This window comes from Euwallacea fornicatus, chromosome 3, assembly GCF_040115645.1.
Source record: "Euwallacea fornicatus isolate EFF26 chromosome 3, ASM4011564v1, whole genome shotgun sequence".
NCBI lineage: Eukaryota > Metazoa > Arthropoda > Insecta > Coleoptera > Curculionidae > Euwallacea > Euwallacea fornicatus.
Window position 1 is genome coordinate 4,138,584 of NC_089543.1, and position 24,992 is coordinate 4,163,575.

The 24,992-nt window shown below is 35.7% G+C and overlaps 1 protein-coding gene across 1 annotated transcript in view; it reads left to right on the forward strand.

Annotated features, from left to right (window-relative positions):
• LOC136350718 (uncharacterized) overlaps positions 1 to 5,172 on the forward strand; it is a 28,204-nt gene extending 23,032 nt beyond the window's left edge. The window contains exons 12-13 of the mRNA XM_066302734.1: positions 2,698 to 2,890; positions 4,340 to 5,172. Of these exons, the coding sequence (XP_066158831.1) occupies positions 2,698 to 2,890; positions 4,340 to 4,461 (315 nt within the window). The 3' untranslated portion in view covers positions 4,462 to 5,172. The remainder of the gene's footprint in view (positions 1 to 2,697; positions 2,891 to 4,339) is intronic.
• Positions 5,173 to 24,992: the final 19,820 nt, after the last annotated feature.

Here is a 24,992-nt window from a genome sequence, read left to right on the forward strand (position 1 = left end):
AATTATATTACAAGAAAAGGAGCAAAACTACAGTTTTATAAATAAGCATTAAAAAATACGTGCCAGGGAGATAATTCTGGGTAATTTGCTACTATGGCCACTTGCAAGGGATCTGAAATTATTTTTACCGCAAGTGCGACCCTTTAAGTCTAATTTCACAAATCAAAAATACTCCGCAACTATTAAAATTTGATATACTGTACTGCTGTCAACCAACACAGAATACTTTTGACCCAATGACCCCTCAATGCCGTGTTAACATTAATTTACGCATATGCCTATAAGAAAACGGGGGCATAAGGACGCAGCTACGTTCACTGCATTCAACAGAGGAACTCAGCCCGCATATACAAATATGCTCGATTTCTGTTTCTTGGGTTGTATGTTGTACGTCTACTGCAACTGAATGCAGTAGTAGTTTCTTAGCAATAAAAGTTACCCTATGTAGTTTCAGTAGTGAAGTTTTATATTTGCAAAGAGTGGCACAGGCCCTCTGAAATAGAGTTACATGCTGAAGCTGGATATTATCCAAGGGATGATCTTGTTCTCCTCATAGATGATGCGACAGCATACGTGGCAAAGCATCAACTTGAATAGATATAGGCATGTGATTTCCATGGAAAATGATATCATTACTTGTGTTCATGTGACTGTGGAAAGAGCGATACGTTAAACAAAATACAGCATCAAAAGTTTCATCAATCTTAAGACTTGAAGGAGAGCTGATGGCCAGGATCTTTATCCTTAAATTCCCTAACAGAGCAACGGTAGAGTAAAAGTTGCTCTAGGTTTTTTTAGTTAAGCTTTGATGGCATGCTCGGATCGTTATAGGTATAGGATTTCCCATATTCGACGCTCAACATAGGAATCTCGAAAACTGTAGGAGATATAGAGCCGGTTAAATGAAGACAAAGTTGTGTCTTTATGAGAGTACTTTGGCTTTTTAATTTCGATTACATTCGAATATATCCGGAAAGAACCGAAAATTGTTATTTTATTTTTATTTTTTTTCTGCCTGATTTCTTGGTTTTTAAAAAGTACCATAAGTTATCAGATTTTGGTCAAGTAATCTGAAATGGCTTCTGCGTGGTTGCAAACATTTTGAATGGTCTTCAAAGTATTACTGAACGGCAATATCACTATTTCTATTTGAACAGTAGTAGATTTTGACAATATCACGTTTTTCTTCGATAGAAAATTTTATTTTCCGGTAACGAGTATTAACGCATTAACGACTAAAACATGATTTTTAATTAATGAACGATTTTTCAAAATAGACAAGTAGGCCGCGTCTGTGACACCAATAGCAACGCATCTATATCTGTCATGTGATCAATATCTGACATTTACCGAGTTCATAATTTTGACATAGAGGTTTTCAATTTCTATCATAGAAATGGAGTAAGTAGAATACGCTAAAGCAGAATGTAAAAACATTCAGGTATTGTTCCCTTTAATAATGAATATTTTTTATCGAGACGTCGTAAATCGGCAAGTACGACACGTGACTGTGTTTAAATTATCAATGACTAGCCCAATCCATGAAAAAAGGGTCAGGCCCCTCTTTAAAGAAAAAGTTGATGATGGTATTGAATGCCCGAGACATCGTATCTTTGAAAAACTATTTTTATTTCGTGTTAGAATCCCACACAACTCGCCATGTTTTAGGTTTGGGTCTATAATCTAATAGATAACTAAAGGTTAAAAAAAAATCGATCAATTTATTTTAAGGATTGTTATGGTTTTACCGTGAGAAACTATGGGTAGAAATATGCACGTGTACTGTTCTGATTCTCTCGCCAATTATATGTATTTACAGTGACCTTGCCCTTCGCTAGGCCAATGTGTTAAAATGTTAATTACAAAACCCTTTTAAGGTTTATTTCTTAAAATCGTTTAGACCAAATCCCCAAATTCGTGGGAACCTACATAATCAGTATTCTCATTGATCAATCAGAACAAAAGGACATATACAAAACCATGCACATTTTCCCCAGAGAATTTCTCCCAAATCAGAAACGAGGTGGAATTTGAGTTGTAAGGTCCAAGTTTCCTGCTAAATCTAATCTTAACCTTGATTTCGTTATTGAGTGCCCAATTTATATGTAAAATCCAATCGTTTGATCTTAATACAGACTTTTGTTGATGTTAACAGTACTGTTTTTTCGTGATTACCATATCGATTTTTGTAGCGGTATCCCCGTGTAAAATATACCTAGTGTCAAAAAATTCTCCTAAAGACTCGAATAGTTGTGACGCGGGAAGAAGTGCTTTAAGAAAATGTTTTCAATTTTCACGTTTCTCTGTAATTTAAGGAAAAAAAAATTAGAAGAAAATAGCAATTTTACGTTTTCTTCGGGTGTCTTCAAAAATAATCGGAATATTTCAAAATATTAACGAGGGAAAGTACTCCTTTCATAAAGACACAACTTTGCCTCCATTTAATCGGCTCTGTATGTCACTCTGTACATATATATTTTATTGATTGAAGCTGAAATTGTCGCTTTCGTATCGATTACCCACAATGAATGATGAGAACTATTCTGTACCTATGTCTTCATTCTTTGTTGCTCGCAAACTAGCGAAATCATAGTCAAAAGAGAAACCTAGTTATATATGAGTCCTACATGTTCGCATTAATAATATTACATACCAAAGCATTTCTCCAATGTTTGTTTTAAATCTTATTATTTTTAGTTCAAGAACAAGGACTACGGCGACCTTTCCATTTGTGTCTTCACGAAGCGAACATCTCAGAATAACCGAAAATGTCAACCGTTAACGGTAAACAGTGAGATCAGTTTTAATTCTGGCAGTTTGTGTACCCCGGATTCAGCCTGCGATCTGCAGTACTCTCTCACGGCCAACAACACTCAGATCAAATGCGCAGGTAACGTATAATATACCTACCTGATAGACATATTTTATTAGCTCTAAAGTATAACGGATCAATAATAAATACTAATGGTTTATTAAACAGTGGTTTCTGCCGTGCATGCTCAGGTTTGCTAATGGTCTTCCTGCTTGCGAGGTACATTTCAATTTTTATCATATGTGTTTAGTTGAATCAGGATTTCATGAAAATGGTTACTCCGCTTCGCAAGGCGCAACAGAAAGTTATTTTCTTCATCTCGTATTTTGAAAATAAAAAAATACATTTGAGCAAAAATGCGGACCACGTCGCGCATCTGGTTAAATGAAAAGTCTTTATTTCTTAGCAATTTTGATTATAATTTACAATGTTTTACTTAAAAAGAACAACCAACAAGTAAATAGTCTATTTACTTTGACAAGTTAAAGTAACAATAGCTAAGTAATGCGTTACCATGAGCGTGAACCACACAAGGCCAGTGGATTAAAGTTTGGACTTCTCGCGGGCCATGGAAATTCACTTCCACGACCGATTGATCAACGTGGAAAAACCTATTGGCCCATTTGCAGCCACTATGATTTTTGAGTATTTTAAACGGTAGGACACAAATTAGCTTGTGAATAAGAATCTCGTAAACGAAAAGAAATATCGCGATTAAGCGGGAATATCGTTTTTGAGTAAAAATAAACGCTCTTTCTTATATTGAATAGAACTTGACTTCAGTTGCGCTCATTAAGAAATATAGCCAAATGCAACGAAGCGGTGGGTTGTAATTAATGCTCTCTAAATGATACGTTAAAATTAGATCAAAATTCTTATTTGGTACCTTAAAGAATCTAAGTATACAAATTTTTGCGCCGATGCTATAAAATCACAAAAAGCTTTTAATAAGGCATTTTAAAACAAAATTTCAACCTTTTAGCATCTTGTAATTCTGAAACACGCAACATTATTATAAGGTATGTTGGGTCCACTCGTCATATTCTGATGTCCCTCATTTCGGGTTTTTCCATGTACCATTCCCAAATAAATCGCCCTGTATAATGACGTCGGAGGAATGTTCTCAGCTTTTTTTTATCGAGTTTTGGTCATTTTGGATCGGTCCCTACAGCCCAAAAACTTGTTTGCTTTTTGAGAGGATTGCTGAACAATGCCCGTTTTTTTGTCATACCTTCCCACACCAAAATTTCGTAACAGAAAATCATGTGTGGCGCATTTCCTAATGCCAACGCAGTGGAATAATGGCGGAACTAAATAGTGTTGGTTAAGCGGCTGTTGGGTTTTGTCCGTTGTCTATTCTAGATTAGGCAGTCTTAGAGAGCCATTCTTCCTTTCAGTCTTTTATACAAACTTGCTTCTTCATAGGACTCATGAAAATTTCACAAAAGTTACCTTATTGTTCTGCAAATCCCGTTCCGAAGTGTCTGGCGCCATAACGTGTCAATTTTTGTTTTTTTTTTATTTCAGAAACCGACTGCAGATACCCAGACCAAGTGTTAGTGATAATAACCTATACCTTTTCAAGCGGGGCATCCGATCTCAAATCCAGTTTACTTACACTAGGGGCATTAATCTGGTTATTAACTTAACACTACACGTAACAAATAAGTAGTCTTACTCATATGGCCTTATAGGACAAACTGCGAAGGAAGAGTAAACAACTTAAAGGAAAATGTCTTTTTCGATTCGTTGTTTCATTTGTGCATTGTTACTTAAAAATAAAAATTGACTTAAACTGGGTTGTGTTGTAGAAGATTTGAATATTACTATTTACGCATGACTAGTCGGCGGGTAGAAAGTATGTATCCGCTTCTATGAATTTTCCTGTCATCATCAATATAAATGTTAATTACCTACTACACTTTAAATTGAGCATTTCACTGTTTTAATCATCTTCCGTTCAGATTCATCCAACTCCATGTATCAAAGACAGCCTGTATAATTACGCTTAAAATAAAATTGTACCAGTTTACTGTAAAAAATATTTACAAACTGCAAGCGTAATATAGAATATAACAATATTTTCATACACATGCATAAGTAGGTACCTAGGTACGTATCCCAATCCGTCATGAGTACTTGTTAATTCAGGCCAGGCTATAGAACTTTTGGGAAATTCCCATTAAAGTGGGTCTCCCGAAAGTGCTAGAGATACGAGTATAACTCGTTTGCGAAACTACTTATACAGAAATATGATGTTGCGTGTAATTTACATATAAGAAAAATAGTTTTTAACTTATTAGCGTTACGTAATTTATTGTGTAATCAGAGCAAGATACTCAAATAAACTTCTGTATTAATTCGCTGGTTTCAAATAACCCCAATACCTTCACCTCCTAGTGTGCAGTTATTAGTATAAGCTTTACAGATCAGATCAACCAGAAGAACAGTTACCAGACAGAAATCATGAAAGGTAGTCGTTAAAATGCTAAGAAACCTAGAGAGTGTTGCCGGCGTGGGTGATCCTGTTTTACTTCTAGTCTATCGATGTACATGTGTATATACACAGCCCATCGCAATATGTTCGCAGGAGTATACTGCAAACATACGACCGTGTATGTTGTCAGATTAATATCATCCAATCAATCAATTCAAATTTAATCAAATATCATTCGCAGCTCTTTGGCTCAAAGGCAACTTCTAAATCTCAGGACTTTGATTGCACCACGTGCATAGACAGATACACGAATATCAGGACTTAAAAATAAAAACTTCATGTTATTTCATCGAGGGATGTTTTATTAGAAATCTCTCTTGTGTAAGATCCTGAAGTAGGGTGTGTAGAGAAGGCGAGAGGTTTTGTGTTTGGAATGGAATTGTATTTCAATAGATCGAAAGGAGTTTGAGAATCGTCCTACCAATTTAATGTTATTAAACCACGGAATCTTTGAATCTTATTTCAAGGCGATTTTCAAAACCGATGAGAAAATCAGAGAGTGGTTGATGATCGATAAATGTCGACATTTTTTACACGTGTGGAATTATGCAGCGCGGCTCAAAAGTATTTGTTAATGTTCTTCACCTTAAAGCAGTCACCCTAGGAACCAAGATCCCTTTTTAAAAATCTATTAGAGAGGGCACAACCTCCTTAGCACGACGGTAATATAACAATGAATATTTAAGGGGCGAAATGGTTCTACCTTTATTTTTTCCCAATATTTCTTTTTGGCTTTTAGCGAACTTAAATGCCGCAAATAAATTAGGGAAAAATTTACTTTTTTCTTGAGTAATTTATCGCGAAGACGTTGAGGGTTAATGTCGCAAGTGCAAAGCCTGTTGGGTAACAAAAGGGCCTCAAACCAACTCACGCGTTCAAATAGTATAATACCCTGCACGTGCTCCATTCGAGAGGGTAGTAATTGGTGTTGACGCAGACTGAGACAGGCGATAAATACATCTTCGATGCCAGGGATTAAATGACGAAATCTTACGAGACTTAACCTTGAGACTTACGAGGATAGTCCTAGAAGTACTCGACTTAACACTTAAAAAAAAAAAAAAAAAATATATATATATATATATATATATATATATATATATATATATATATATATATAACATTATTTTTCAACATAGTCTCCTTTAAGATTGACACACTTTTCCCAGCTATACTTTATAAAGAAACTTTGAATATTTCAAAATAGGCATCAACGTCGGATTCCACATTTTCATTATAGGCAAACCTCTTTCCAACGAGTCATTTTTTCGAATTGAAAATTAGAAAACAATCTGAAGGGGTTAAATCTGACGAATAGGGTGGATAAGGGAAAAGTTCGAAGACAAGTTGATTGATTTGCATCATCGCGAAGGCGGAATTGTGGACTGATGCGTTGGGCTCGATGGAACAAGACTTTCTTGTTCGTCAAATGCGATTGCATTTTCCTACTTTCTTTGGAGCCAATTCTCCCCTTGAACTTCATTGTTTTGATTCGACACAAAAACTTTGCCAAATAATCCCTTGAAACATCCCCATGACGCTGTTTTTACTGAATTGTGAGTAATCACAGCAGTTTTCTTGCGCACAGCTTTCTCACATCCAGTTCTTCGGTCAAAATGTGATGTACAGTACTTTTGGAAATGCCCATCTTGCAATCCTGTTTCGTGGATTTTCACCACAATTTCTGGAATGGTCACCTCATTAGGTTGATCACTGCAGAGTTCGTCTCGGCAGCTTGCACGACCGCGTTTAAACTCTGCGACCCAATATTTTACTTTATTATAACAATTTTTATATATCCATTATTGACTTATATTAAAGGGTCTTTGTGACAGACGAATTTTTAACAAAAAATTCGTCATTAATACGTCAGGTTAGGTACTTCTGGGACTACCGCCGTACATTCTGTCGAACGAAGGGACAGTATGCCAGCGGTGCTGGTGAACGAATTTCAGCCGTACATCATTAAAAACCTCAATTAAACCTCTCTAACGATTCTCCTCAATTGTTCGCAGCTATTGATTTTAGAACTCACAATCTCTCCCGTTATTCAGATCAGAATCTCTGACACTTGATAAGGATGCCCTCGCTGCAGTCGCGAAGAGCTTTTCAGTGGTCAAGTAAATCACTAATGGCTTCAAGCTCAGCAATACGTAACATGACTTTGGGCGTCGTCATAAAAGATGGGGTGAGGGGAAACCATAAACAGTGCCCTCACCACCACCTATTCGACATTTGGGGCTATTTCAGCCAGCAATTAGCAGAGGTCTGGTATTTTAAATTGGTTTGCTATTCGCTTAGCACGAAAAACCTAAGGGCTTGAAATCTCGGTTCTTGCTTCTTGCCGAAAGTTAACTAATAAGGCAATTAAACCTGATCTAATAGTAATCGCAATCGAATCGACATTTAAAGAATCCAGCGCCTGTTCCAATTTTGATACATTCAATCTCTGCTATTGTTAAATATATATTGGATTTTACACGCAGTTTGAGCATAACTTAAGTCACTCATAGTGGTCACTGTGAAGCGGATACGTATTCATCCATAGGGAACACATTGCGAAAATATTTCCGATCCAGAGGAGAAGTAAACATAACTGAAACTAATCGCTTGTACTAGGATATGAGGACAGAACTATAAAACAAAAATGATAAGCAACCTAGAAACGCTGAACGGCTATAATTGCCTGTGTCTCTGACGTTAAGGGTTGATCGGGGGTTTACAAGAAGTTTTAAGCAGGTATACACGCTACTAACGAGAGGCACATTCATATTAGAAATAACATCGCACAAACTTGCGAACAACCGGTAAATTTTATTGCCGAAAAATCCCGGGATTCACATTCATAATCCCGAGATTTAAAGGATTTAACGAAGGTTTAGAATTCCGGAATCATCGGGATTGTATTGTGAACGGGATTAATTGCAACATTGTGGACTCTATGCGGCACCTTCAATGATTTACGTGAGAATTATGGACAGATACGGATTCGTCATTCTGACAAAAACCCGATGACGTAAGCTCATGAATTTGCACACTACTATTATGAACTATGTACCGTTAAAAATTGATTATTAAATTTCCACTTTAGCACTGATACTATTAACTTGTCGATTAAGCCAAATGCGGCTCTATCGCATTATTTTTATTTCAGCGACTAGTGGAAGAGAGATGAAAAACCATTAAAGACATCCTGTATAATACTGTATTATAGTTAAGAGGATAAATGCCTGTTTTAATTGAAGCCCCACATTTTCTTAAGCCTGTTTCATCCAAGTGACGCTCATGCTCACGGTCAAACAAACGTGTGCGGCACCGTTTGATTGGGGAGGGTCGTGGTGCTCACTTGAGTATGAATCCACTGATTACCTTTAAATAGAATAAATTTTAAACTTTGCTTGAGTGAAGCGTGAGGGTTACTATTGCTTAAATCGAAATTTACCAGCAGTCATGTTAATGCATTTATTTCCACTTACTCTGGATTTGCTTCACAAAACTGTTGTATGATTTGACTATAATTGACACCAAATTACTAAAAGAATTACCTAAATGAAAATAACGCATCGAAACAAAACAGAAGAAAAGGAATTCCAGTTGAATTCTTTTGAAATTGATACCAAAACCCAGTAACCCAGTAACCACCAGTAATCAGAACTACATGCGAAAGGAAAACGATCAGAGTGTTTCTGGTGGTTCTGGTTACGCTTGATAGATAGCGAATTCAGGCATTGGTACCAGTACAGCAATATGGCCGACTTTTTCGATTGTCCTTTTGACTCTATGTGACGGCAACCTCGCTACGACTGAACTTGTTGCTTCATTGGCTTCGCTGGCGCCTCTTGGCGATGGAAAATGTTTCTTAAATTTCCTGATACTGAAAACAAAATATTTGGTAAGAATTAGCGAAATTAAAAAATTTTTGTGCAGTTGTCCAAGTTACGCGTATAATTGGCCAAGGTGCTCCTCACAGAAAACGAAAGTAATATGTTAGCGAACATGTCCGAAGTTTCGGACAATTTTGTCCAAATGTTTTTTCAAGACCAAATCCATCGTTTCGACGCGCAATTTTTACATTTTGCTAGCGGTTTCCGTGTTCATTCATCGTTTTTTTGGAATCTTCCCTGGAACTCATTTTTATTCAAAAAAAAATTGCTGATGATCACGTGGAGAATCCGACCATTCCACACTATAGTCTTTGCCATTTAACATTGTTTTCGTGGTACTTTGGAGGTTTTTTAAGATTTTATTAAGAACTGAACTTTTTTCAAAAAACAACTACTTAAGATTCACCGTGAATATCATTCTACCGGCGTTCCCGAATCGTCTGTCGGTGGTTCCCAGGCATTCAGGGTGTCATTGCCCATACTGACGTGTGTGTACCTATATCCAATGTCACGTCTCGTTTCTATTTGAACGTTTGTATTATTATGCTGCTTTAATTTGTATACTATTTGCATTATTTTGCTGATTCATCAATATCGTATTCCAAAAAGTGTGATTTGGTGTTTTCCGCTTCCTCTCGAATTAATGCCCATTATTATAAATGTTATGGGAAAAAGTAATTATCCGATGCACATTTTTATTGATACTTAAGATAGTGTTGAAACCCTCTGCAGACCCAGAATGTGTAAAATAAAGGAAGCATCTAATAGTTTTATAAAAATTTTCTTATTTTGTACTAAGTTGCTTTACACAGATAGTCTTTGGACTCTTCTCATACCTTCTTATCAGATATTAGGAATGTCGACAAAAAACCTTATAGTTGTATCTTGATGTTTTGCTCGTAAATATAAAATCGCACTGAACAGAGTCAGGCAGTGATAAAGTCCAGGGAGCCTTGCCTGAAGGTTTAGTAATATTCTTCCATAGCATCAATAAAATTTATTTGGTCACCCAGATTAATATGCAGTAGTTTGTTCTGTGTCATGCCTTTAGGGACTGCTCAAGTGAATATGACTTCGGTATTTTAACAAAATTTCGTTTATATCAGTTAACTTGTACAGGATATTTCCTATACATGCAGCGTAGAATTAAGGAAATAAATTCTTCGGGTCAAAACAAATATACGGAATGACTTAGGTCCTCGGTTAGGTTTTTACCCCTAACGTCTCAAATTTTCATTTATTTTGAAGCTAAGTTATCCCTGGAGTAATGGTTTCTCGGCCACCTGGTATATTATTCTGTCCAATCATACGGCGCAAAGCATTAATTGCAAACGTGATATATAGCGATTTTGCAACACCGTGCCACAAATACCTGAAGTCAAGCCAAGTACTTATTTAACTTAACATATTTTAACTTTTTTTAATTGACTTTTATATACGTGAAATGTCGAAAGTACTTGTGCATTATACGAGTAATATCCCCTTAATGCCAAGCATAAGCATAATTTCAAGAATTATGCGCAATTAAGTTTCAGTATTCAATAACGAAGTGCTGAAATCAGTATTAGGCAACAAAGGCAGTTGAAACATTTTTTTTTTTCGTGAAAATAGCAATTAATTTCCCAGCTTGCGCCCGTATTTTCGGAAAACAAGTCCGCGGGGATTTAATGGTGATGAAAATACATGGTGAAGATTCATCTTCAAAATCAGATATCATGTAATCTTATTGTACTACGAGAATAATGTTCTCAGAGTATTCGGCAAGCGGCTGTGTTGTATTTAGTACGTTTACACACAAATTTAAATTTGGTGTTTTTAGACGTAATTACAGTGACTTGCTGAAATCTAATTCAGGTAAAAAATAATAACAAAATTCGTAAAGAAAATTCCTTACACAGATCAGCTTGATTGCTAAATGTAAATAAAATATTATCAGTCCAAGTCGATCCGGTTTACAAGAGTACAATCGCCTCTAGCAACCTTAAAACATGACAAAGAGGACACACCTTAAAAACAAAATAGACGTGTTAAGAGTCTTAATGTTATTTTTGACCTTGCCGTTGTTGGTCAAGTGATATACAAATTTTTCGTCGATTTCATTGGCGTGAGCTTGACGAATATGTCTACCTCTACTTAATTTAATATAGGAATGCCAACTCGCATTGGAATACCAAGAGCCCATAATTATTGTTATTACCTACAGCAAATTTAAATATCTGTCCTTCCTATTTATGGCTGTTGTCCCAGCTTGTTACTGGTAATATTAGAACAATTTATTAGCGGATTCATTACGATATCCGGGCAAGAAAGTTGCCGTTCTTACGAAGAAGGTAATTACTCAAAGTTTATTTATTTTAACGCCTCTAAGTGGCGATACTTTAAAATGACCATGCATTAAAGTGGCGTGAAGGACGTCGCGCTTTAGTTCTTAATAGACACATAAGTTTTCCGTGGAAACTGCGTTGGACAAAATTTTGAAAACGTGAGAGGTATTGGGGATTTTGTAAGGGGTAACGAAGGACAAATTTTCCTGCAAGCTGCAAAAAGTTTTCTCTGGCATAAGGTCTAATAACGTATATAGAGTGACTTAAAATTACAGTAGAACTGGGCTGTTATGAACCTTTAGGAGAGTTTGCCTGTCGTTCGTTATATGCAAAGGTTCGTCATAGGCGACGGAAAAAAAGAGCTTGTTGATTCAAAATTTCTGTTTTAACCAAATGCCAAATAATTAAATTTTTCGTTGTAAAAAAAAGAATTCAATAAGAAAAAAAAACAACGAAACAGAAAAAAAACAACAAAAATCTTAAAGAAAATCGAAGTTTAGATAAAAAAGTAGTTGGTAATTTGACTGCGTGTAGAGGTTGCTCGATACTTCTTCAGTTATTTTATTTTACAAAAGATCTATCGCCTTCAAAAAATATTGATTTTCTGGATAAATCATCTGTACATAATATGCTATAATCTTCAGAGCAGAAAGGACCTTTTGAGCAGTGGAGATTAAAATTTCATCCTTCCTGTCAACTTCCTCCTCATCACTGGAACCGTTTTCACAATGATCATTGACAAATATTTGAATAACGTCAAAATATCATAAGGAAATTCAGCAACTTCCACGTGTTCATCGAACATGTCATGTTGATTTAAGTTAATTTCCTCAAAATCAGAAGTGTGGTTTTTCGCCCGTTCGCTTATATTTCTAGAAGCTCGCTCGCAGCAGCATCCTCCGACGGTTCGTTATAACCGTGCCGAGAGCTCCAGAAAATAACAAATATGGATGTTATAACCGAGTGTTTGTTATATCCGAGTTTGTTTTAACCGTATAAAAATATATTAGTTTTATAGGAACTTAAAGGGTTTTTTTTTAGTTCGTTCTTTACCACTGATTTTTCATTACAGCCGAGTTCTACTTTGCCAACAACAATTCTTGGCACGCGTCATCGCTAACATACACAGTGTTCAACTCTAATTGCGCTAAACGCTTGAGATATTTTAATGAAATATTCTGCATATTTTGCAATAAAGAAAATGTTATTACTTGCACTAGTAATGTGCATCAACATGCATTTGGATATTTATGAAAACGAAATTCTGAGAAAGTCTTTTTCTGTCGAGGGTACTGTCTTCAAGTCAAAAAATAAGAATCATGGATCTGAATACGATAATCCAAGCAAATAATCAGTGCAAATGCTGTGAATATACTGATATGACATAAGAAAGAAGATCAATAATTGAAAAAACAGGTTTTGAAAGTTTTTTGAATAGCTCAGTTGCAATTACTGCCCCAGCTAAGCCGGAAAAGTTCCATCTAATGAAGTGTATTTTTTAGTATTCAGGATATGTTTATATATAAAGGGTGTAAGACCCAATTCATTTTTTTGATAATCCCTTGAATAGCTTTTTAATACGTACGCTACTATTATTGATCAGTCTGTGCAGACAATCCATATATATCCATGTTTACTAATAAGCCGGCGTCTAAAACATTTCAGCGCAGATGCCGATAACGCCAACCATCGTAGCGCGCGCATGCGTGGTCTGAAATCGGGTTTGCCGACAATGCCGAAACGAGAATTTTCACGAAGTGTGTGCGGTAAACTTACATACGAAAGTTATGCATAATTCTTTTATTATACTGAATGGTTTTCCGGCATACAAAATCCTAATTACACAGAATTATGAAAATTATTGTAAGTAAAGTTGCTTTTCGTACCTAGTAAATCCAAAAAAATACGAAAAACATCTGCAGATCTCAAGGTCCCAACACTGACGACCGTGGAATTGGTTTTAACTCCGGTAACCTAGCTTTATGACGTCAAATCACTCATACAGCTAGATAACCAAAGAAAATCTCAATTCCTCTAGAGATGAGGCGGGATGGAATAGTTACCAGCAAATGGGAAAATCCATTAGCAAGGCACGTGATGCGCGCACGACTCACCCGGCACTCAACCAAAAAAGTGAGACTGTCTATGACAGAAAGGACATATAACCCAAACGCACCTTCTTGAGAAACTGACCAACCGCTCAGGATTAACCAAAAGTGGACCCAGCGTTGGTACAAGAGATTTTGCCGGTACCGGCCGATGATCTTCAATTGTACTTTCTGCTTGAAGAGTTGTACTAACTTGCGTTTAGTACTACTAGCCATTCTTTCTTTTGTTTAAATTTGAAATTAATGTACGCAGTTATAGTGTTTTGTATACCAACTTAATGACTTTTATTTTAGTAGTCGATGAATAATTGCGCTAAATTCACTTTTTTTTTTTTGGTGATTGCTCTTAACTCGAAATTTCTAATTATACGGGATGGTATGTGATCGTGTTACAAACTATAGCGATTGCATCTTTGAAAATACCGCGACATTTTGAATTGGGGCCCACTTACAAGGACTGCTGGTACATAGCAGTCTTTGTTTAAGACTACAATTTTTAGTTCTTATGCCTATTTTTAGTGAACTCGTTAAAAAATTTAACTAAATTGTAGATTTGTTACCCCGAATTATGAAAATTTTTCATCATTTATCGAATTGATCACATTAACGTCCCGTTTAATCTTCTGAAATATTTACATTATTACGTTGTCGTCAAATTTTTTGCAACATCATCAAAAATAATTTTGTAAAATCCCATGCAGGCCTTCATTCATTTCAAGTGAAGTTGTCCTATTTTTCCTATACGGCAAAGTGAGTTCAAAATGGTCCAGTTTTCACGGTTGTCATTCCACCTTGTTTGAATTTGTTCAAGGCTTCAAACATTTTTCAGAAGTCAACGAAATAAATTCCCATTGAAATCTCTATTACATGTTAAAAAATTGTCCTATTTGTAAGCTCATTGTTGAATTAACATGTCGTACGATACTGTCATGCATGGAGGTTTATCAAGTCTTGAAAGAATAGTCCATATGATTTTTTTGTTGAATTACTTCAAAAGTTTATTGTAACTCGATGGTGTTCTTGTACTAAACTTAGTACAACATACCACCCAGGTAAACTCTTAATTTACCGATCTGGCTTTCCCCATCGACAGCGGCCGGTTAAGAAAACCTGTTTGAAAAGCCAAGCCTGAGACGGTTGCTGGTACCCTGTATGTCACCATGTTGCCAAACTTTCATCTTAACGAACACCAGTACTATTTTGCTGACCAAGGGTCATTCTACAAACGTATCATCTTCCACCTGTTCTCCAGCCACCGATAGCTTGCCGCCTAATTGCGGTTTTGGCTTTTATATTTATGAGATACTTAGAGTAAAAGTACAATTGAGCTAGCTTAAGATTTATGAGCAACCTAGCCATATATTTTTAATGTTTTTGGAATTAAAGAATTTGATGCTAATTGCTTTTCGTTCGAGAAGACAAAAGGGGGCCCGAATTAATGTTTACCATGAATGAAAGACGTGCATTTTTTCGATTAGAGCGTCAGTAGTTAAATATCTTCATTTGCTTTGTAGCAATTAAGCAATATCAGCGTGTCAACCGCAAGATCGCAAAACATTGATTGAGCTAAATGATTGCTGCGTTGATTACTTGGTTTCTTTCTTACAGAATAACCCAAGAAGAATTTTATTAATCGAATCCGTGACTGGTGAGGCTGGTGGACCACGGTATTTTCGAACTTTTTTGAACCCACCATTGCCTCTTCGGAGATCACTAACCAGCGGCGTAGGATAATTGGTATTTAGCATCCATTTATTCTAGCTAGCTGTTTTCTTTCAATGCCTTGAATTAATACTAACTGTCAGCATTCAAAGGGCGCGTAAAAAACCCATACCAGTTTCCCATGAAAGATGCCACCTAAGGCTCGCTGTAACGATCTGAAAGAATCCCTTTTTGCAAACATTCTATGAGCAATGACCTGTTAGCTTCCTGCGTCTATGACTTCTTAAGAGATTTATCGCTTCATCATGAAAAATAATTGGCACCGCCTCTGGTTTAACGTATATGTAACGTCATGGGGTCTACCTACCTGCTTCACCTTTTCTTGACCAATACATAAATAATCCTTTTTTTATTTGGGCAACTCTGAATATTTTAATTTTTTTAACGACTTGTAATTAAGTTCCTAAAACAGATTCCGCCTGAGTTTAGGTTTAAAGTTTTATAACCTAGACATGCCTGCAGGACCATGTAGGGACATTCATGTGTTATTATCGCACAAGGGAAATTTCGTGTTTGTTCAGGTACCTGGGTAAAGACATTATTTGCCCACTTAGGGTATGCGTCGCGTTGCTGGTGTCGAAACTACTTCCGCTGATATCGACACAAACGAATGCCTTAATGCTTATGTTGGTTTTACTGATATGTGAGGGCCGAAATCATTAGAATACTTGTAATGATTTACATCGCAAAGTTTCCTTCTTAAAACCCGACTCAAACTCAATAATGATTCTTGTACCTCTTTTGCAATCCGACTTGCTCTCTCAACGGACGTACTAAGAATATATTGGAAATGAATGTCTTGTAGGATATGATCGAGTCTGCAAGCGTTTGCTCCTTCTAACACATCTACATTCACGGGAAGCAAGTATGACTCGTATGACGAGGAATGTTCACCTCCACCCTCGGTGACCGTAGTCTTTATGCCCATGAAGATGAAACGTGTACGTGCTTTTTGTGGATTACAATAATCTCATTTATTACATCTAGCTCGCTTTGAAATCGTTGATCTTTGGTCAAATAGAAAATTATCGCTTCTTGTGTTTTCATGCTACACACTCATTTGTGGTATTTCGGTGCTTTGCAGTGCTTCAAAACCGCTAATTTGTCACCGAGAACGAAAATAGCGCATTTAATTCTTTCTACATTGAACTTGACAAAGTCTCTATTTAAAATATAACGTGCTCATGCGCACTGGCTTTGAAGCGTCATTCATATGCTATGGCTTTATCCAACTTTTACTCCTCCTTTTTTCCCTATATTCGCCCGTTCTTTAATTTTTAACTATTATGCGTCTGATTTAATGTAACTTTTTTCTCAAACGCTTATTCCTTTTTTATAATCTACAGTAAAACAACCTCATTTCTACTAGCCCTAGGATACAAACAACCAAATTGCATTATCTATTCAACGTTATAATCATTCCACATGGAATTCTATTTCATCTCTAATGGTGTACAATGATGTTTATCGTAAATTAACACAGTTTCAACTGCAAGCAGCTACAATATGGAAATTTGTATAAATCGCTTTTATCAGTAGTAGGCTCCAATATATAGGCACTAACTGTCTCGAAATCTCGGAGGTTGTAGGAGTTAAGTAGCAATAATTGTGTTATTTAGCAGTACCACTTTTTTTATTTGTTGATGATTTTAGTTCCATGACATGCAATTAAATAGATTACGCCTGGTAAATAATAGTGCGGAAAACCTCTTGACAATGGGTTGGGTTTAATCCTCCGGTCGTATCATTTCATTAGAATTCAGTAAGTACTTCTTTCAATAATTTCTGGTTTTTTGTATGTTCATCAAACCTATAAATTGTCTATTCGATATACTAAATTCATGTAAAAAAAATTATCTTAAAAATTAAGAGACAAATCATGCAAGAAATATATTGAAAAAATTCATTGCTTTTTCCTTCGTCTCGTCTACTTTCGTGGTTTCCCTAAGAGTAGTCCTTCGTTTCTTTAATTTTGTCATTGATTTATCTATTGCCCTAACATACCACAGTGTGATGGCGGATAAATTACCGGTAAGTCAATGTAATCCTTTTATAAACGAATCGTTTTATATGGGAAGGATTGACCTCCAGAAAATAATGGTCCACGAAGATGCCCACAGGGTGTCTAGGGCCAGACGAAGACCGGCCTGGTCAGGTTAAACCCGCCGTCCAAACTTGCGGCTTTCAACGGAACAACATTCCTGTCTGAGGGCTTCGTTATAGCTCCCATTTGTACTGAAACTAGTACATTCGTGAAAGCACTAATGAAAGAAATGAAATGTTGTTTCCAAACTTCCAATGGTGACTTCTGAAGCTCACGTCGTTGCATTCTTAAGTTGCCGGTTTATTTGTCCACTAGTTAGTTCGCTAATAAGAGAAAAATTCGATTGTTATTGCAGAGATGTAGAATGATTCTTCCACCATCTTTAAAAGAAAATAATTTTTGGATAATGACTCCTGTTCAGCTTTGATTTTGGTTAATGAAAATTCAGGATTTTTTAAGTGCCCCTTTCGAATATATGGTACTTTTTAACCTTCACTTATCGGTTGACAGTACATTTCATTAGGCGAAATAGTACAATAAATGAGAATGTTAATGAAAACCGCATTCCTCCGGTACCCAGTCAGAGTGCGGGAGGTAGGTCGACTCGGCGGTGCTGCCGAATTCTCGAAGAATCAGATATTTCTCTTCAGAGATGGGTTATTCTTCAGTATATGCCAATAGTGTTTAATTTAGATGAAGCATAAACTTTATTGGCAACTTCGAATAAGTATTTGCTTCAGATTGTTGATTCATCATTTTCTTTTTATGTATGAACCATTCAGATAGATTTAAATCTGTTTTCATGCCACAGGCTTCTTCATGACATTCGAGTCGTAGCTGCCACAGCTCATTTCTTCAATCACGACGATCTTGAGAAATGTTGGATTCAGTTAACCAAACGTAAAGCGACCTTTGCAATCATAGTGAACTGAATGAGACTAATGAGAGAACAAAAAACTTGCCGGTTCTCATACGAAGGAGTCTCTCGTTGCATACCATTAAGATGGAGAACATTCTTCCGACTTTAGGCCGGCAGTTGGTCCAGTCTGACTCGTAGCAGGCGCTCCCAATACCATAAATTTAAAACAATTTCAATGGTTCTTTTAAAATTAAAAGAAGGTACTGGGGCGTAAATTTTTAAACAATAATCAAAGGGTCGCATCGAAGAAAAATCAGAAATCTGTTCAATCACATTTGACACATACACTTAAGTCCACTTATACCGCTACGTAAACTCCACATAAATCAAGGGAAGAACAATTTCAGAGATCAATGTTTTTGCTATCACACGTTCAAAGAGGCTCAAAGGAACGCTTACAAATGTCAAGAATAGCTGAAAAACTGCAACAAATTCGGACATGATGGGACGACAATCGTCACAATTGAACCATTCCGAAGCCTCTTGGTGTATCAAGGCAGACAAGACAATTCTGCTTTCTTTTCGCTTCAGCGACTGAACTGAAACATTTATAAATGTATTTTTTCTTTTTTTGCATTTTATGAATTATCTAGTATTTAGGTATAGATCTAAGTGTTTTTGTCAAGGGTAGGGAAAACGAATGATCGATGATTTCATATTCTGAAAATGAAGATTTATATGTACGTATATAAATATATGTCGGGTGTCCAGGCACGTTCTGGACATGAGAGATGAACATGGGAAATCGGTTTTTATTTTTATACGCCTACACGGATTATCCAGTTCAAAAACTTTTACATGGTGGTCATGGTACTCAAGATCAACCATCATTCCGCATTTTTCTTCATATCTAATTTGTAAGATGATATTTTCATATTAAATCATTCATCTTCTAATTTGACCTAACAAACCTTTAAATGTAAAACATTTGAATGTCCCGCGGAACCGTTTAAGACCACGATTAGTTAGAATTAAGTTCAGAATTAAACAAATATAAAGTCTCGACTCTGACCAATCGTGGTCTCGGATGGTTGAACGGGATTTTCAAATTTTTGAAATTGGGAGGCGTTTGAGCTAAAACGGCTCTAATTACAAGAGTAAAAATATTGCGGAATGATGATCGGTCTAGAGTACAATGACTTCCATATAAAAATTTTTCATTTGGATAATCCGAGCACGCGCAAAAAATAAAAATTGAGTTTCCATATTAGACTCCTATGTCCTGGGTGCGCCTGGACACCCGGCATATATAATTTTTTCCTATAACTTAATAAATTTCGCAAAAAGAGTAGTATTTTCTATCTTCTACCTTATCGTCTCTAGATAAAACCCTTCCCACAATGTGTCTCGTCTTATATAAAAAATAAAATAAAAATAAATATTTTATATAAAAATCATGTTATATGATCTTAATGCATTGTCGGCGCTGGGTCAATTACCAAACGAATGCCCTTCATAATCCGCCACTGACCTATTCCGAGCCTAGCAGAAAACTATGACAAAACACATGTGAATAGTGAAAGTTCCTAGTTAGAAATGAATAAAGGTCTCCAACTAGCATTAAATTTGACTAAACAGCAAACTTGTTCTTTCAATGCCGTTAACCTGGTGATGGCGGATTGTATCGAAAATCGAACCCGTTGTTATTATGTAATGGCTTTAATGATTTATGTAAAGTAAGGGCGCATTCTTCAGGCCGATTTAACAAGATTTTAACGGAACTCGATATTTTCCGAAAAATTTACACTTAACAATACGACCCTTAAAATCTCCATTTTTGTATTTTGATTAGTTTTCTCTGCTTCCTCATAGCACTAAAAATCATTTTTCTTCAGTCTCTGTATCATTGAAATCATTTTAGCTGTACTTGATGGCGTGGAACGCATTTGATATCTCGAAGCCCAAACCTCATTAGCAACACTGTAAATAGGTTGTTTTGCTCAAGGTGACCGCCTTTTTACTGGGCCATAATTTTTTCCCCTATCCACTTTTTTTTTATACAATTGACAGTAGACACATGTATAGGCAATAGTCTATAGTTATTTAATAGTATAGCGGGGTATCCCTCTTTACAAATGAGCCTTATAATATCCTTCTTAAGAGAGCGAAAACTGCTTCACTTACCCGTACGCCGATTGGTTTGCTGAATGCGTCGCACCAAAATGCAATTTTCGGCAACAGCACATCTACATCGCATCTCTGAGAATAGTGCCACAAATTAAACCACATATTCTGTTATTATAAACATATTCTATTCTACAAAATTCTACGAAAACTTGATATAAACTTTAAGTGAACGTTTTTGTCCCCAGCTTTTTTTTTGTCAGTAAAGCAATGTCCGAAATACGTACTCCAAAGAATGAAAAAACATATATTTAAGGCTCTAGGACCTTTTTTTAATTGATTCCCAGAATCAACAGGATGCATATCAATCAATCAGACCGAAAAACAACACGTTAAAAATTAAAAATGTATCCTGCAGCATACTTTGTGCGCCGACGTTTCTGAGATTCGTAGAGCTACGAAATGATATCTCATTAATAGATTACGTGCATAGAACTGCACAAATCTAGTTGCAACATATTCTTTAGTTTCCGCGATACCGTACGTTTTTATACCTATTATTATGGCATTGAAATGCAATGGAAAATAAATTGAAAAGATATTTTGTAAAAACATTATGAAATTTATGTTATTTAATAAGCTGCGGCGAAGAAATCATATTCTTACGAAATATTACTTAACTCTAGTCCATCCTTACCTAAGCACTAATTATGTATCCTCGTACGAGTCAATAAAAATCTGTTTAAATACATAACATAGCACATTATAACATACCGCAAACGGGTACCGATGTTTTGCGGACAAAGCTACATTCATATTTAAAATTATTTTTACTTCAGTTAATTAATAAGTTACTAAAAACGACATTAATTTTCACATATTGGTGGTAATATTTTTGTTCTTGCACGTACCCCGTATCATCCATTACCACATATTTCCATTAAAATCGTATAGCCTTGGACATGATGTCGAAAATTGACCGGCATCTACGTCTTGCCGTTCGTAACGTCGTTTACGTAAGATCAAAGAGCTTCCTCGACGGACAGTAAAATAGTGGCAGAATCGCAGTTCTTGCTTTTAACTGCCCGTTCGATGTTCTCCAGACATATGACAACAATGAGGAAGTTTTTCCTTCCACATTACTTCATTAATAGGCTCCCTACTTGTTCCATGTAATTTTTATGTAAAGTTAATACAGTGACTCGCATTAATATTCGGACACTATAGTATTTTTGGAAGTATTAGGTTTTTTACTAACTTATTCTCAACTAACATTATTTATTGCGTAATATTTAGTTACAACAATGTTTCCAGTATATATAAATACATTTTTGATCTTTTAAATTTGACTATATACAAACATACTATCGAACAAAGAAAACAAAGCATAATTTTACTATCGTAAAAATATTCGGATACATACCAGGAACATAATATTTGTAAACAAAATTTATATAAACAAATTAGTACTTCGTAGGATTGCCTTTATGTAGTTTAACTTGTTGTAGCCGTTTCGGCATGTTTTCAACTATTTTTTTAATGTAATCTTCGTTGCCATTCTTCAACTAATCGTTGTTTTAACTCGTTTTTGGAGTTGACTGGCTTATTATGGACTTTACGGCCTAAAAGTCCTCATAGATTTCTTATGGGGTTAAGATCAGGTGATTGCAGGATTTAATACTTTAGGGCAATTATATAATAAATACTCTTGGACTAAACGCGACTTATGTTTTGGATCATTATCCTGGAAAATTTAAAATTGTCACATATACCTAATTTTTAAGCACTTTTTAGTAAATTTCGTTTTAAAAGATCCAAGTATATAACATTATTTAAATTTCCTTCAATAAATACTAATTCGCCTACTTCTGCAGCTGAGACGCAGCCCCAAACCATTATGCTCCCTCCGCCGTATTTCACAGTAGGCCGGAGATAATTAATATTTAGCTCTTCATTCTTTTTGGGCCATACCATTTTACGACCATCGGATTCAAAAATATTGAATTTTTTTTTTCATCAGCAAATATAACTTTTTCCCAGTATGTTTTCCCTTTCACAACGAATTCATGAGCAAAGGCGAGACGTCTCTTACGATTGACTTCCGATATGTATGGCTCTTTTCGGGCTACTCTTCCGTTGTACCCGTCTTTTTTTAATAATCGCCAAACTGAGTCAGAATGTACTTTTTTGCCACCGTATTCTAGTAAATCAGCTGTTAATTTAGGAGCACTCAGTCTAGGATTTATTTTAATTTGTTTACTAATTTTACGCTTCTCACGCTCATCAATAAGTTTCGGACGTCCTTTTTGCGGAATTGATTCGATCCGATCTTCTTGAACAAATCTTCTAATTATATCACCAACTGTACTTTTACTTATACTTAACAAATTACCGATTTCTCGATACGATCTGCCTTTAGCGTGATGAAAAATGATCAATTGTCGTATGCCAAAAGAAATATTTTTGTCTTTTCGCTTCATAATGTGAATTTTAGTAAGTAATAAGTTCGCTTTCAAACCCCTCTGCCCCACAACTAACAAGAAAATTGAGTCTGACGCATCTCTAATCTTTCACGATCATAAAACACTCTGTATGTAATGTTTTTCTATTATTTTTTATCTGCACTGCATCGCACCGCATTCCGTGTCCGAATATTTTTGCGATCGTAAAATTGTTCCCTGTTTTCTTTGTTCGATAGTATCTTTGTATGTAATTAAATCTAAAAGATCAAAAATATATATATACTAGAAATCTTTTTGTAACCAAAGATTACGCAATAAATAATGTTAGTTAAGAATAAATTAGCAAAAAACCTAATACTTCCAAAAATACCATAGTGTCCGAATATTAATGCGAGTCACTGTAGGTCTGCCCTCGCTGTGGAAGGACAGTCATCTCCGCCAGCGTCCGCGTTCTTGAAGGCAGTGAACTCACAAATGCGTGGTATGTCCCAGGTAACAAGCATATTGAATTGAATTGAAACATGTCAAAGATTAATTTTTCTATTTCGACTTCGTTATGTTGCGAAGATGCTTTTTCTCCCCATCTACTTGTATTCGCTCTGGCCTCTAAAACATCAAATTTACTGATGTATCGGCAGTTTAATTAAATAAACAGGATGTTCCATTAGGAAAAAGGAAACTGTTTTGAATAGTTATAACTATGCTTTTTAACACACATAAAATATGTATTTGAGGTTTTTTTTCAAGTATAGGGAAACACAAAAGGAGCTCTCACTAAATGACTCTAGAAGTTACTATTTTCAAGTTCTAAATTTTTTTTTAATCGGAGTAAGCGCTTGGCTTGTAATTCTTGTAAATTTTTAACTAGAATGTGCCTTCCTTGTGGGTTTTTGTTGTTCTTGGCTTTCAATAAACGTACCCCGTGATTTGTCGCTTTTGGAAACTTTGGAAAGCTTTCTAATCATAATGAGGCTCCATTTTTCCTTTGCTGTTTAAACGTATTTTTCTAGGAAGGTACATATTTCACGACGAATAATAACGAACACTTTCCTATTCATATTTTAAGCTGACGTGGAACATCGATTTGCAAAAGTCGCTAATACATACAGTGACCGGCAGAAAGTACGCAATATCTGGATTTTTTTTCCATTTCAATTTATGAGGGCATTTTGTTCTTGGTAAAAGTTTACGCATTCCTGCACACTCAAAATGCAGTTTACAAATTCTGTATATCTCATTTCATATCGGGGAGATTCGGAAAGAGAGAAAATGGCTCATGCGCGAAGCACCTTTATTTTTAATTTCAGAGGAAACAAGTATTGTGAGAAGTTGTTTAGAATTAAAAGATAAAGCCAACAATGAAGTTTCAAGTTCATATTCGATCAAACACTTTTTCGGAATTGTTTATGATTTCTCTCGTCTAAAAAAAAAAATTTAATATGCTGGTTTCGTATAAATAATATTATTTGTATTTTTTTAATCCTCTTTGAAACAAAACTGGCATAGTAAACATATTTTTTTTACCTTCTATACGGGGTAAATCACAAGAAATCCCGAAAGCGTTTAATGAAACGGAAACTTGAAACTTCATTGTCGCGCATACCTTTTAATTCCAAACAACTTTTGATAATACACGTTCCCTCTGAAATTAAAAATAAATGTACTTTAGTCGGGAGCCATTTGCATAATTTTCGAGTTTCCCCACATAAAATGAGACTTAAACATTGTTTAAGCTGCGTTTTGAATTTGCAAGAACGCGCAAACATCTATCAAACATAAAATTTTCTGATAACTTCAAATAAGCGAAGTCCCACATAGTGCGTACTTTCTGCCGATCTCTGTATATGCATTTTCCTCACCTCCCTTTCTGATTAGGGGTGAAATACGTTTCGTTATTATTTGTCTTTGTTCTTCGAAATGCGGGGACCCGTCGTTAAAAAAAAAAAAAAAGAATTGACTCAAGGAGATGTATAAAAAGGAAATATTTTTTACATTTTCTGGAATAGTCAAGCGAAAGTTGTAACAATCTTTACGGTTGAGACGAAACAAAATAGTTTTTTGTTGCAGAAGAGGATATTCCTCGTTGTGCGATAAGGGTAGGAATTGACGGGGGTGTACCTATACATTCGGCGAGAGAGTGAATTCAGTCGATTCTG